At 43.8% G+C, this 12,847-nt stretch overlaps 1 protein-coding gene across 4 annotated transcripts in view; it reads left to right on the top strand.

The window, feature by feature from the left end:
* The window catches only part of LOC117961326 (bromo adjacent homology domain-containing 1 protein), a 45,581-nt gene that overhangs the window by 11,150 nt on the left and 21,584 nt on the right, over window positions 1–12,847 (top strand). The window contains exons 1-7 of one of the 4 annotated variants that reach the window (XR_004660386.1): window positions 8–102; window positions 5,494–7,278; window positions 8,042–8,400; window positions 8,684–8,843; window positions 9,097–9,176; window positions 10,253–10,344; window positions 10,699–11,834. Coding sequence is in view for 1 of the 4 variants with exons in the window: in XM_034899897.1 (XP_034755788.1) it covers window positions 146–314; window positions 5,494–7,278; window positions 8,042–8,400; window positions 8,684–8,843; window positions 9,097–9,176; window positions 10,253–10,344; window positions 10,699–10,888 (2,835 nt within the window). In the remaining 3 variants the exon portion in view is untranslated. Of the gene's footprint in view, window positions 1–7; window positions 315–5,493; window positions 7,279–8,041; window positions 8,401–8,683; window positions 8,844–9,096; window positions 9,177–10,252; window positions 10,345–10,698; window positions 11,841–12,847 lie in introns of those variants that run through there. The other 3 variants (XR_004660384.1, XM_034899897.1, XR_004660385.1) reach the window with 3 other exon arrangements.

Consider the following 12,847-nt stretch of genomic DNA (forward strand, 5'->3'; position numbering starts at 1 on the left):
CCCCCCCCCCCCCCCAACCTCCTCCTCCGCCACCACCACCCCCTTTACCCGCAGATTGGCTCGACGGTTCCCGACTGGCAGGAGGAAGTGTGTCGGCGACCCGTAACTTACCAGCTCGATGCTTTCTGTTGCTATTTGGCCCTGAATGCGTGAAGTTGCTCCGATCGCCGAGCCGTCCACAGAGGAGCGCACAGCCCATTTTTCGCTTCGTGCACCAGAAGCGATACACGGGGCTGCTGCTGCGTGCCATACCCTCCCAGGTCTCAACTCGGGCTGGGATCACAACAGCCACCGTGTCGATAATCAGGAATCCGGTTAGTAAATGTGATCTAGAGGGGTGACTGCCCTTTATTTCGTGTGTGTGTGTGTGTGTGTGTTGTGTGTGTATTCGGGTAGCCCCCCCTCCCCTCTCCAGCCCATATTTAGAGCCTGGCTGGCTACTTCAGATGGGCAAGCTACGTCAAGCTGTACTGTATCCCAGCCTACTGTATCGCTTGGCCGCTGTAGGCTGTGTACTATACGCATGTAATACACATGCATTTAGGTAGGATATGCCTTTCTCGAGATCTCAGCGGATGGTTTTGTAGATCAAGATCAAGGCAACAACAAAAAAGACAGTGACCTAATGTTTGAAATTCTTGTAGTATTTGATCTCTTCTTGATAAACGTCAACACGCCCGCGCCTCGTGTTGGAGCTGCCCGTCACAGCTGTGACATGGGAAATGGAAAATAAGAGCCTCTGATCCACAGGACCACGTTACCCAGCTACTCGATTATTTTGGATGTGTGTGTGTGTGTTTGCAGGTGTTCTGTCTCTACCTGAAAGTTGAAAGGAGAAGCATTTCAAAACCAAGTGGATGAGGTGTTAAATACAGGTGTCCTACTGGCTGATGAGGCTATGATTGAAGCATGCTCAGCCTGTATCACGTGATCTGGAGCAGAGTTGGACTTGTTTTCGGCCAGGTGAATTTCACGTGGTTTACTGGTTTCATAATGTGCTTTAACACCTTAGAATGAAGCCAGTTCTACACCTGGCCTCTCATCACAAGTAATGGAATTAGAGTGGTGTTGGGTTGTGAGCAGTTCCATAAAAAAAGTAAATATGTCTCTCAGATTTGTCTTAATTGAAGAATTTTAGAGGCTCAAAGAGGTATTCAGTATTTCTTTATAAAATCTGCAAATTGGGAACTGTATGGAAATTATTACAAAGAGAAAGGCGGTAGAAAAGAGGGAGAAGTATTTTATGTTTCCTGAAGTGATGGTATTTAATAATAATAATAATAATAATAATAATAATGTATACTTTAATAGTCCCACAAGGGGAAATTACAATGTTTTCACTCTGTTGTTATTATTACATGCATTACACACAGGCCTGAATTACACACACATGCTCAGTACCTATACATGCATTAAATGGAGAGGCATTTTTAAGTGATTATAATTTTTTTTTACCACAGTGAAATATATTTACAACCACAAATAAACAAGTTTTAAATACATTAAGGAATAGTTAGTTAAGGAATCCCATAGTACAGGGATTAACCTAAATATTAAAACCTTTTAGTTGTTATTAATTATAAACTAGCCTAAAAATGATTTATTACCCTGAAAATGGAACTTAAAGCAAAGGGAAACTGTCTAATAAATTTAAAATCATGCATTCAAATCTACTAAGGATCTATAGTTTGGGATCCACTTTGCTTAATATGTTGACCTGTAATTGCAAATACTATATATTCATGTAATATTCCTAAAGTGACTCTATTTTTGTGTGCCAGTCTTTTTGGGTTTGATGCTTTCTTGCATTATGATTGTGTGGCAATTGATCTCTTGTCACTGCTGTATTGTTATAATATGGAATTCAGAATTGATCATTGGTCCTCAATGGTAACTTCCTGTGATATTTGTGACATTAGGTGCTCTGTCTGCTGGTTGTATGTATTTATTTTTAAAGGACTATTGTGACAATAATATTTCAAGCATGCTTGTAGTTGAATTTGGAGGCTAGTGCATGACACATTTCTAGTTTGTTTAAATGGTTGCTTAAATCTGCAATTATTATTTAAAGGTGCCCTGCTACCCATGTTTCATTATGTTGTAGTAATGTCTGAAGGTCTACCATGGACTCTGTAACTTGGTCACCTGGGTTACCTTGTTTTAAGCCATTCTAGTGTGCTATAGAAAGCCTGCAGGAACACTCAGCTCAATTTATGACATTTGTCATTAATATTCAATGAGCTAAGCTGCTTGACTCTGCTCGGCTAAAAGCTATCCAATGAGAGGCTGGCTATCAGCATCCTTTACCCAGTTCATGAATATTAATGAGTTCAGGCAACATGACATCAGACTGACCAGCTGTTGTGATTGGTCTGATTTCCCCTCTTATTTCTTTTCAGTGGCTAGAGCTGACAGAGGAGGTAGCAGTTCATCTTCACATTCACCACATAACACACACACACATATATGGACCTCACATATTTCAAAAGATGCATGTGAAAGGGTTTTGTGTGGCAGGCACCTTTAAACCCAACTTTGCTGCTGTTTTCCACACATGGTTTCCAGAGTCTTGTGAGGTGTCCTGGTGTGCCCGGTGTTTGATGCTCTGAAAGTAGCTGATGATCTGTTTTCTAACCAATTAGAGACGGAGTGCAAGGTTGTTGATCTTCCCGTAAATGTAAGATTACTTCCTTATGATCACCAGGCCTAACTGTGTTTTAAAGAGCCAATCTGCCATGCAGGCCGGAACGCTGCCACATGAGATAATATCTCACAGGTTGTTCCCTCCAGTGTTTCCCCACCTACACTTCTCAGCAATGACCCGCAACTGCTGCTGAAATATGATCTTTGTGGTTTAAAAAAAGAAAGAAATCATGATAAAAAGCTAGGTATCAGAGTTATTGGTTAGATGTGAGAGTGGCTTTAAAGAAACATACAAACATACAGTCACGCACACTTCATCCAGACTTTGATTATTGAAGGAATTAAAATCATCCATCTGTGAGATTCTGGGACAGATTTGAAATTTTTTTTTTTCTGGAATTCTGAGTATGAAGTGAAACACATCTGACTTTTGTCATTCTAGGATTGAATTTCAGTATTGGCAGGTTCTGCTAATACTGAACTCACATCGTGAGAAGCCCAGCCGAGACTCCGTCCTGTGTCGGGACTAAGACGAGCGATCGCACACTACCCAGTGTTGTCATTTAATAACATGCTCGAAAAATATTCTTACAAAGTAGAGCTGTGATATGAGAAAAACGTACACTATGCATAACGTTGTTGAACATCGCGATAACAATGTTACTTACGTTCTGCTGCTTTCCGTACACTGCTAAAACAATTTAAAAGGAAGGAAATCATTTTTCTAACATTCTTTTATTGAACAAATTAAACATTTAATTGAACATAAAAGGCACCACTAAAAACGAATGACATTTTAAAAGATTAGTTTTCTACTGATATTCTCTTTCAACTAAAACAAAAAAATCAAGTCTTGATGTGTTTGTTGTGGAAGTTGGCGATGGCGATAAAAAAACGATTTGGTGTGCAGCCCATTACTTTTTTTGTTTCAAGGTATTATAGCGTTTTGTTACATTTGAGGATGATGATAAAGAAATTAGATTCTGTTGCTTCCTTTGGGAAACGCTATAGAAATGGGAGTTTTAGTTGTATTCATGTTCATTATCCCTGGAGCTACACTCGCATTGGTTACGGCCAGGATCCCTCTGATCCTTCAGTCCTGGACCGCCTTCACACCGCACACGCACAGTCAGGCAAAATCCAACATGTTTGAAAAATCTTGTTGATATGAGGCGTCAAGTGGGCCAAAATCTCTGGTCTTGATTGAGTTTAGACTTCAGACGAATCTGCATCAAGCACGGGGCCCCTCAGAGCCTCACACAGCCATGCTAGTCTCAACAGAACCACTGGGCTATTATTCTTGTAGCACAGCTCCATACAGAATTAAAAGGCTTACTGTGATGAGACGTGGGATGGCGGATTGGTTCCCCTGGTGATAAACTGATAGCTATGCCATTACTGTGATATAAAGCTTATAATAATAGGGAGGGGGCCAAGTCATATTCCAGCAGACATGTACAAGCTAGACTTAAGTTAAAAGGTCTTTTGACTACAAGTTTGTTGTCAAAAATCAACTGTATAAACATCATATGCTCTCAAGAATCCATGTAATTGTGTTTATTGGGAAAAAACTTAATTTAGTGTGCAGCTCCTCTTTAAGAGCAGATTTAATTAACCGATTATAGCTAATTATGGAGAGTAATGTTGTAGGACAAGAAGCTCATGTGAGTTGGTAAAAAAACTCTTCATTTTACAAAAAGAAAGTGTTGTCACTGTTTGAAAATGTGTCTGCTGTAGGGAGTCCTCTGCAAGTTTATTCATCTTATTAGGCAGACAGTAACTTTAGATATGGCTTTTCAGCAATAATTTCTCCTGGTTTAACCCTCATGTTGTCCTCATGTTGTCCTATATCAATGTTCTTTTTAAAATCCCCAAACAACATGATTGATTCCACACAACGCTCTCTGGCAAGTACAAATCTCTACTTTCATTTAATTCGGGGCGTCTTATTCAATTGTATAGCATTTGAAAAAGTCGTATTAAATATAAAGACCATTCCTTTAAATTTCTTCTTTCCTATCGCAAACATTAGGTATAATTTCCTATAAATGAGGTTTATTGACCATAAATTCCAAAAATAACTCTGAGAGAAAAAGTAAGAGAGTTAAAAACGTCGATAAAATGTGTTGATTTACAATTTTGACATAAGGACAACACAAGGGTTAAATAGGCATATAGCTGACTTGTTTATATGTCTTATTTCCCTTAGTTCAGCTTAATATTGTAGCAAGGCCCTTTTTATTAACATTTTCTTTTCACATTACTGCCTAAACAATTGGCTTTAACAAGCTGTTATTTGCATGCTGTGTGCACACTAGGTGATAAAGCAGTGAATGAATGACAGAGTGCATGAGTTACTTCTATGCTACATAAACACACACACAGACCCGTTATAATGAGAGGATCATGAACGGGTATACAATGGCTGAGAGCTCGCCAAATGATCAGATCAGTTCGGTCTGATCACAAAACCATTCGGCGGAGCGGATTCATTCTTTATGTATTGCATCAGAGGCTGTTGTTGTGTTTGTGTCTGAACTGCACGGCTTATGAAAGACAGTTGATATTTTTGATGTGTGCGTGTCTTGTTGGTTCTTGCTTGCCTTTATTTTTTTGTGTCTGCCCTGACCGTGAATCCTGCTGTCTTTTGTGTGACAAAAAGAAACCAAAGCTATGAATGTGTGATGATATGTTCACCATGTTTAGGGCGGAAACAGCTCTTTATGGGTCCAATTAATAGCTGTGTTTGGAAGTAGCTTACAGCTTGTTCAGATCACTGGTTATTCTGTGGACATGGTGAAAGTAGGACAAACTTGGGATTTTGACCTCTTGTTGGTGTCTTATCTCTAGGCCCCGCGGAGAAGCATGTGATGACTCACGCAAGGCAGAAGGGTTCCCCCAAGCAGAACAACGGCAGCGCTGAGTCGTGGGACGACTGTCCTCTTTGGCCACATGGTGACACTATGGGCGACGCCTGGACTGAGCGCACACTTCGATTCGGGAGGACGAAGAAGATAAGTGAGATCGTCAAACAAAGGAAGGTCATGGCCAAGAGGGTGAATGACAAAAGTGGGAAGACAGAAAAATCAGATCAGAAAACAAAACTTGACCGAAGGCGCGTCAAGAAACGGGACAGGAAGTCCTATCCTTTGCGCGGTAGGGCTGGGAGTTCAGATGGGGAGGGACTCAGCTGTCACGTCCTCCTTACCAGATTGGAGGAAAGCCTCCGTGAACAGGAGAGTTCTAAAGAAAGGGTGCGAAAGGATGCACGCCGACATTTATCTCTCAAACCCAAACCCCAAAAAGGTAAAAGCAGTAAAAGGAAAGAGGCTGAGTCATTACCAAAAACCAGATTAAAGTCAAAAAGCCCAGATCATGGTGAGTGTATTCATGTCCCACAACCTCGCAAGCGCAGGCTGGCCTCTCTCAATGCTGAGGCAGTGAACAGTCTACTGCTTGAAAGAGCTACTGACACACAGGCGGCAGCTAAGCAGGCCAGGAGACAGGAAGAGCCTCCAAATGGAGGGATATCCCTGGATACAAATCCAACCAGGAGTGGTGTCCCTGGAGGTCTGAAGACCACACAAGGAAACATCAGTAAAGCCTCCACATCTCACAAACTGTGCCAAAACTCAAAGCGGGTCAAGAAGGCCAAAGCCAACCGAGCAGAGAGCGGGGGGATGAGTCAGGAGAGTCTGGATGCCCCCGCCCCCAGAAGACTGGCTGGACTCAACGCTGCTGCCCTGCTGAAGTTAACCAGCGTGTCTGCTACCAGTAAACAGAGAGTAAAGGCAGCACCTACAGCTACTATCACATCGGACTGCAAGGCTCCTGCTTTGGTCTCAACCACCAAACAGCACTCCAGGGGCCAACTCAAACATAAGGGGCAGTCGCAAAAGCTGAAGAGGAAAAAGCCCCCCCCCCTGCACAGTGGCTGCACGGCCTGCAAGAAGAAGGCAGACTTTGAACCCAAAGTGGAGTGGGAGACCGGCGGCTGCACCCATCGACTGACCAAACCCGGCTACCAGTCCCGAAGCATGCTAGGGTACCCCTTAAAGCAAGTGAAGGAGGAGCAGCTGGAGACCGAACTGAGCCCATACTACTGCTGTCCCCCAGAGGGCTCGGTGGAATACTGCCACAGCTTGGCCTTCTTTCTGGGCCAGCAGCCCTACAGAGAATCGGATGATCAGCCACTTAACTCAGCCATGACCCCCGTGAAGCGTGAGTGCCTTGTAACCTCACCGTCCCTGACACATTCCCACCCGCACACAGCTCTGACCCTCAGCCCGCACCCTTGCCTCTGCACGGCCGACCACTGCTTCTCCAGCTACTACGTTCATATCGCCCACCCGCCACACACTGGAACAACGTCAGCAAGCCTGGCCTCACAACCTCTGAACTTTGCCCCCTCCAGTTTGTGCCCTAATCGCATGACCGGCTCCAAGCTGCTGGGTCCACGGGTGTCCCACAGCTCGGGGATGGCCCACCCTGCCTACTGCAACTCGGTGGCTTCGCCCTGTTACAGTGACGCCTGCGGGATCAGTGGCTACACCTACAGAGCCATGCCTCCTGTCACCAGCAGGGGTTGTTCTTTCAACACAGGATGCACTGGATGCACGCACAGCATCAAAACAGGTGAATTGACAATGGAGATAGTTAGATGATAGATGATTGAGAAGGATTTGAGCTGATTAAAAATAGACAACTATCACTGAGACTGTCAAAGCAACCTGGTCATTTAGAGTTTTCAATAAGATCTGGAACAGGTTGTGTATTTTCCCCCACTGATGCTGAGTTCATTATTACAGTGGTTTGCATAAGTTTACACACCCGTGCTAAAGTTGATTAAAAAGAGGACTAAAAACCATCTTTTGGAAAATGATCTTAATGCCCTAATATAAAATAATTAGAAAAATCCAACCTTTTAAGGACACCTATTTTCTTTGTGTATGGATAATGTACTGTAAATAAATAAATGTTCTTCCTTGAAATACAGGAGCATAAATATACACCCCCCATGTTAAGATACAGGGGGCGTAAGTATTCATTCACAAAGAGAATTTGTGTCCTTAAAGGTTGGATTTTCCTAATTCTTTTGAATTAAGGCATTAAGATCAATTTCCAAAAGATGGTTTTTTTATTGCTTTTATGTAACTATTGCTTTACAGCAGCAACTGCGACATGCAGTTTGCTAACATTAGCTTCCATTAGCTAATCGTCATACCACACAAGTAAGGCTGTAGCAGCCAAACACAGGAGTGTATTGAACCGATCAAAAGGGGGATTTATTGCTCATTGTCTGTAAGAGAAAGTTAGAAATTGTCACAGTCTAGCTTTAAGTGCTAATATTATCTTTTTGTGTTTTTTAAGTGTTAACTTTCACTCTTTAATTTTCCAGAGGGTTACTCCTCCTCTCAGGGTGACCACAGCCCTTCCCTTCTGGTTCCCCCATCCCTGCCCATCTCCAGCTGCCCTCTCTCCAGCGTGCCCACTTCCACCCAAACTAAACCCCACCTGCTGACCCCCTTGTCGGGGCTAGACCAACCCCAGGCCCGGTTAAAGCTGGCCACAGAATGCCCACAGAGCAACGAACCCTCCAACGACTCGCTGTCAATGGGCCGCACGCGGCTAGCCCAGAAACAGCCGTCGCCCATGCCAAGCCTGAGCAGCACGAAACAAAAGAGACTCAGCCGCAGACGGGCCACCAACGGCTGGCGGCCCGTTGGAATGCCCACGGAGAGGGAGGTCTTTATTGCGGTAGGTTGTTTGTGAGTGCGTCTCTGAGTAGAAAAGATGAGCCTGAGATTAGAGAGCTTTTTGTCTGGTTGGCTCTCTAGTGAGGTTTTTTCACTTCTGCTACTGCTAGGAGAAACCATAGCATCCATGCAGCGGCCTGGCAGACAGAAGAGAAAAAAAAACTGCTCTAGGGGAAAAGATAATTGTGTTTTGACCACACAGCTTCCTGTGACAGATTCCTTTTTGTCTCCATAATGAGAATTATATCTGTCCTCATCGGTGTGCATGTGTATGTCTGTCTCAGGGAGAGGATAAAACGGCCCTGCGGCAGTGTTATGAAGGCGTGGCGAGGGACGGCGAAGTGATACATGTCAGAGACACTGTGCTGCTACGATCAGGCCCCAGGAAGAAATCCCTCCCATATGTTGCCAAGATATCATCGCTGTGGGAGGACCCCAAAACAGGTAAAGCAGATGAGAAGGGAAAATAATGGATAGATATGGTGGATGGACAAAGGTACATACTCTGTGACCAAGATTCTTTACCTGTACCTGTGTGTGTGTGTGTGTGTGTGTGTGTGTGTGTGTGTGTGTGTGTGTGTGTGTGTGTGTGTGTGTGTGTGTGTGTGTGTGTGTGTGTGTGTGTGTGTGTGTGTGTGTGTGTGTGTGTGTGTGTGTGTGTGTGTGTGTGTGTGTGTGTGTCAATCTGCGTCCTCAGGAGAGCTGATGATGAGTCTTTTCTGGTACTACCGACCTGAGCACACACAGGGAGGCCGAGATCCCAGCACACACTGTGAGGTGAGGCTCCATTAAATGTTGCCCACTGGTCACATGACAGATTTGCTGAAAAACAGCTACACACTGAACCAACTGTCCCATATTAAAAAAAAATAACATTGATGTGAAGATGTGGACGATACATGGCAGAGTATTTGACATTCACATCAATCTAAAAGGAAAGAAAAACACACATTTTATCTCATTTACATACAATTATTTAATTAGTACTGTCCCATTGTTTGTGTTCATTATTAATGACTAAGCCAATCACATAAATACATACAGACAAAATGTAAAGTGTTAACATAAAAGATCCAATACATCCAATACATTTGAAAAAATAAAAAATAAAAAAGTTTTTTTCATCCGGCTTTTCATCACAATTCCAGATTTTTTAAAGGTTATTTTTTATTTCATCCAAGCAGTTTTAAGTGTTGCTTGACTGTATGAAACATGGCGAAATGTGAAATAAAAACCAAAAATAAAACGACTACATCGTGAACAGAAGAAGCTGGATGGTAAACGAGCCGACCTTTAACAACTCATTTGAACATTGTGTTACATATTTTGACCGTCTCATTCTTTCACATTATAGGTCATACTTTGGTATGATGTGTTTGAATGGGGAAGGAAAGAACTTTGTGATTATCAATTATTTGTTCATCATAAGTAAGTGACATACGTGACAAAATAATGTGGAAGGAGGAGAAGAAACAGTCACTGCGGCTGGAGGCCTTATTACTTCTCCCTCAGCAGCCCTGAAACCCTGCCCTGTTGAACGTTAGGTAGCACTTTAGTGCAACCACAATGCCAAATGATGATATCTCTGCCACCTCAGTCGTGCACAAGCGATTTCACTGTTAGAAAGTGAAACCCTACTCATGTTTCTATAGCGGATGTCTACAGCATGTGTCGAGTAGAGCAGGGTTTATTGTGTGTGTTGGAAACGCAGTAGCACAGTCCTGTTGCACAGGAACAATTACGGCCCCCTCTGTGCTCACTTTAGAAAAGCGTTGTTATTTCTCCAGCCCTGAGCCAGCACTGTAGGAGACACTTGTGTTGATGTGACATTGTACACCCACTCTTGGTTTCAGAATGAGATTTTCGCCTCTCGGCATCAGGATGAAAATAGTGTGGCCTGCATAGAAGACAGATGCTACGTTCTCCCACTAGCCCAGTACTGTAGGTGAGTACACACACAAACAGGAATACACTCCGGCATTAGACGTTAGGGGAAAGTTTTTTTTTTTTTAAGGTTTGGGGGGTTTTTCTTTTTCAATTAACACCTCAGCGCAGGTGGAAGCCTGTTTTTCTGACTTTTTTATCGCACATTGGTGACACTGCAACTGTTAATGAATCGAGGCAAAACAACGAGCATTTGCTTAGACATCATTTTCATCAATTTCTGTTCAGTTGCTCGTCATTTTCAAATAAAGGCACAAAAGCATGACGATACATTTGATTTGTGTTGATTGGTAGATAGGAGGGCTGAGAGTGTCACCTTTTGATAATTTGTGTACATTTACATTTTTTTTTTTAGATTTTGTGCCTTGGTGAAGCGGCGTGCCGAAGGCGCCCCACCCGGCAGCGCCAGCATGGTGCCCTGCTGCCCCGACTTCGCCCCCCCTTCCCACCGCTGTGTGCCCACAGACGTCGACCCCGAGCTGGTGTATCTCTGCCGGCATGTCTACGACTTCCGCTTTGGACGCATCCTGAAGAACCTGCAGTAGAGGGTAGAAGAGGCGTCGCACCCGTGAATTAATCATAACACAGCTCCCCCATCCGGCAGGGACGGGGACCACTGTCTTTTCTGCTGGGGACGGTCATGATCAGAGGGACGGGAAAGGATGGGGTGGGGCTGGGTTTTGGAGAGGGACAGATGAAGCAGAAAGTGTTGGACACATTATGAAGCACAGATCCCTTTAGCTGACTCCGGAGGGGTTCCACTGTATCAGACGCATCCCTCTCAGCCAGAGCACCAATACTTCCTGGTTAGAAAGCGCGAGGGTTGGAGAATTCATTCATCAGCTTGGATTTTTCCGCGTCCACAATTCTCTGAAGTTACATGGAGACCCCTCCCCCCTCGCCTGCCAGGAATTGTGAACACCAGGCTAAGCTGGGCTACTGTCAGGGCCGCGTTTCTCCCAAAGCATCTTAGCACAACAATCATGTTTGTTCCATTTGTAAGCCAATGGCTCGGAATGGTCCGGCGCAGAGGTGCTTCCGTGGGGGGGAGCACAAACCTGCACTGTCAGCTCAGTGTTAGCAGTGTTCAGCCAGCCGGGGCGAAGGTGCAGCTAATGGAGGAGTGTTATCTCATTTCTCCTGATTTGAGTTTGTCTCCGTTGTGTGTATGTGCGTGTGTGGTTAAATGGATCAATGTGGGTATGTGTGATGGTTTTTTAGGAGGCTTTCAGGCAATCAAACCAAACAAGCAGCTTTAGAGAAACCCGTTCCTTTGTTTCTGTGTGCCACAGCGCGCTGACACTTACAGAAACCTTTTCATTTCGAGTGATGCTTTGCGCGAACTAAAATACTGTACCTAAACGATGTTTGTGAGAAAGATTTTTCCTCTGGAGCAAGGCTCTTTAAAACTCTGGTCAGGACACTAAAAATGGCTCTACTAGTGGAAACACACACACACGTTCAACCTTTCATCTCAGCCTCAGTCCTGGAGTTGAGCCCTGTAAAGGTTATCAAAACGAGGGACATTTTTCATTGTCTTGTTTTTTGTTTTCCGCATTATTTTTCACCTCAGCTGTTCCCTGGGACTTGCCTTATGACTTGCAGGTAGAGCTTTAGGCAGCTAGTCTCACCACATACTGTACTGTACAGCCAGGAAGTGGTAGAACAGGTGTAATCCCAAGAAAAAAGAAGAGAACTAATGATTATTTTCATTATTGTTTAATCATTTTGTCAATGAAGTGTCACAAAATAGTGCAATTGGCCTGTATAATTTCCCACAGCCCAATGTGACTCAAAGATGTTCAGTTAACCAAACTGTATGACAAAGAAAAGCATCAAATCTTCACATTTAACAAGCCAGGACCAAGCAAATCTTTGGCACGATTGCTCAAGAAATGAATTTCTGATTACCACAAATAGAAATTAATTTCCAGTCGATCGGATGATCAATAAATCGACTCATTGTTGCAGCTCTAAACCCGGTCAGAAACACGGTGCACCTCTCATGCCATCCGTCTGCTGTGCTCTAGCTGTCCGCGTTGCGTCTTCAAACACGATGTTTTTGTTCTACCCGTTCTAATTCTACATCCCCACCAATCATGTTCCTCCTCCCTCTCCTCCCCCTGAAGATAAACCAAAGGATGTCACTCAGCCCAGAGTCCCGTCTCCTCCATAACACTGCTCCTCCTTGTCAGCTCATCTGCCCTCGTCCACTTTATTATATTGCACTAATCCATTCCTTAATTACGACAAATGTTCAACTTCTTTTTTTTAAGCTACTAATGTCTTACCGGGGGGGACAAACTGTGTTTCGTGTGTGTGAGTGTGTGAGTGTGAGTGTGTCGTAGAGAAGGAAACTGTGGGGATTTCATGGCTGCTTTTTGTCAGTGAAAACTGTATATTTCTATTCTTTCACCAGTAGAAGAGTCGGCCATCGTGTTTGTCATGTTACCTGATGCACAACCTGTTGAATCCCATGGAAGATAAACACACACACACATATA

The sequence above is a fragment of the Etheostoma cragini genome, chromosome 18 (assembly GCF_013103735.1).
Source record: "Etheostoma cragini isolate CJK2018 chromosome 18, CSU_Ecrag_1.0, whole genome shotgun sequence".
NCBI lineage: Eukaryota > Metazoa > Chordata > Actinopteri > Perciformes > Percidae > Etheostoma > Etheostoma cragini.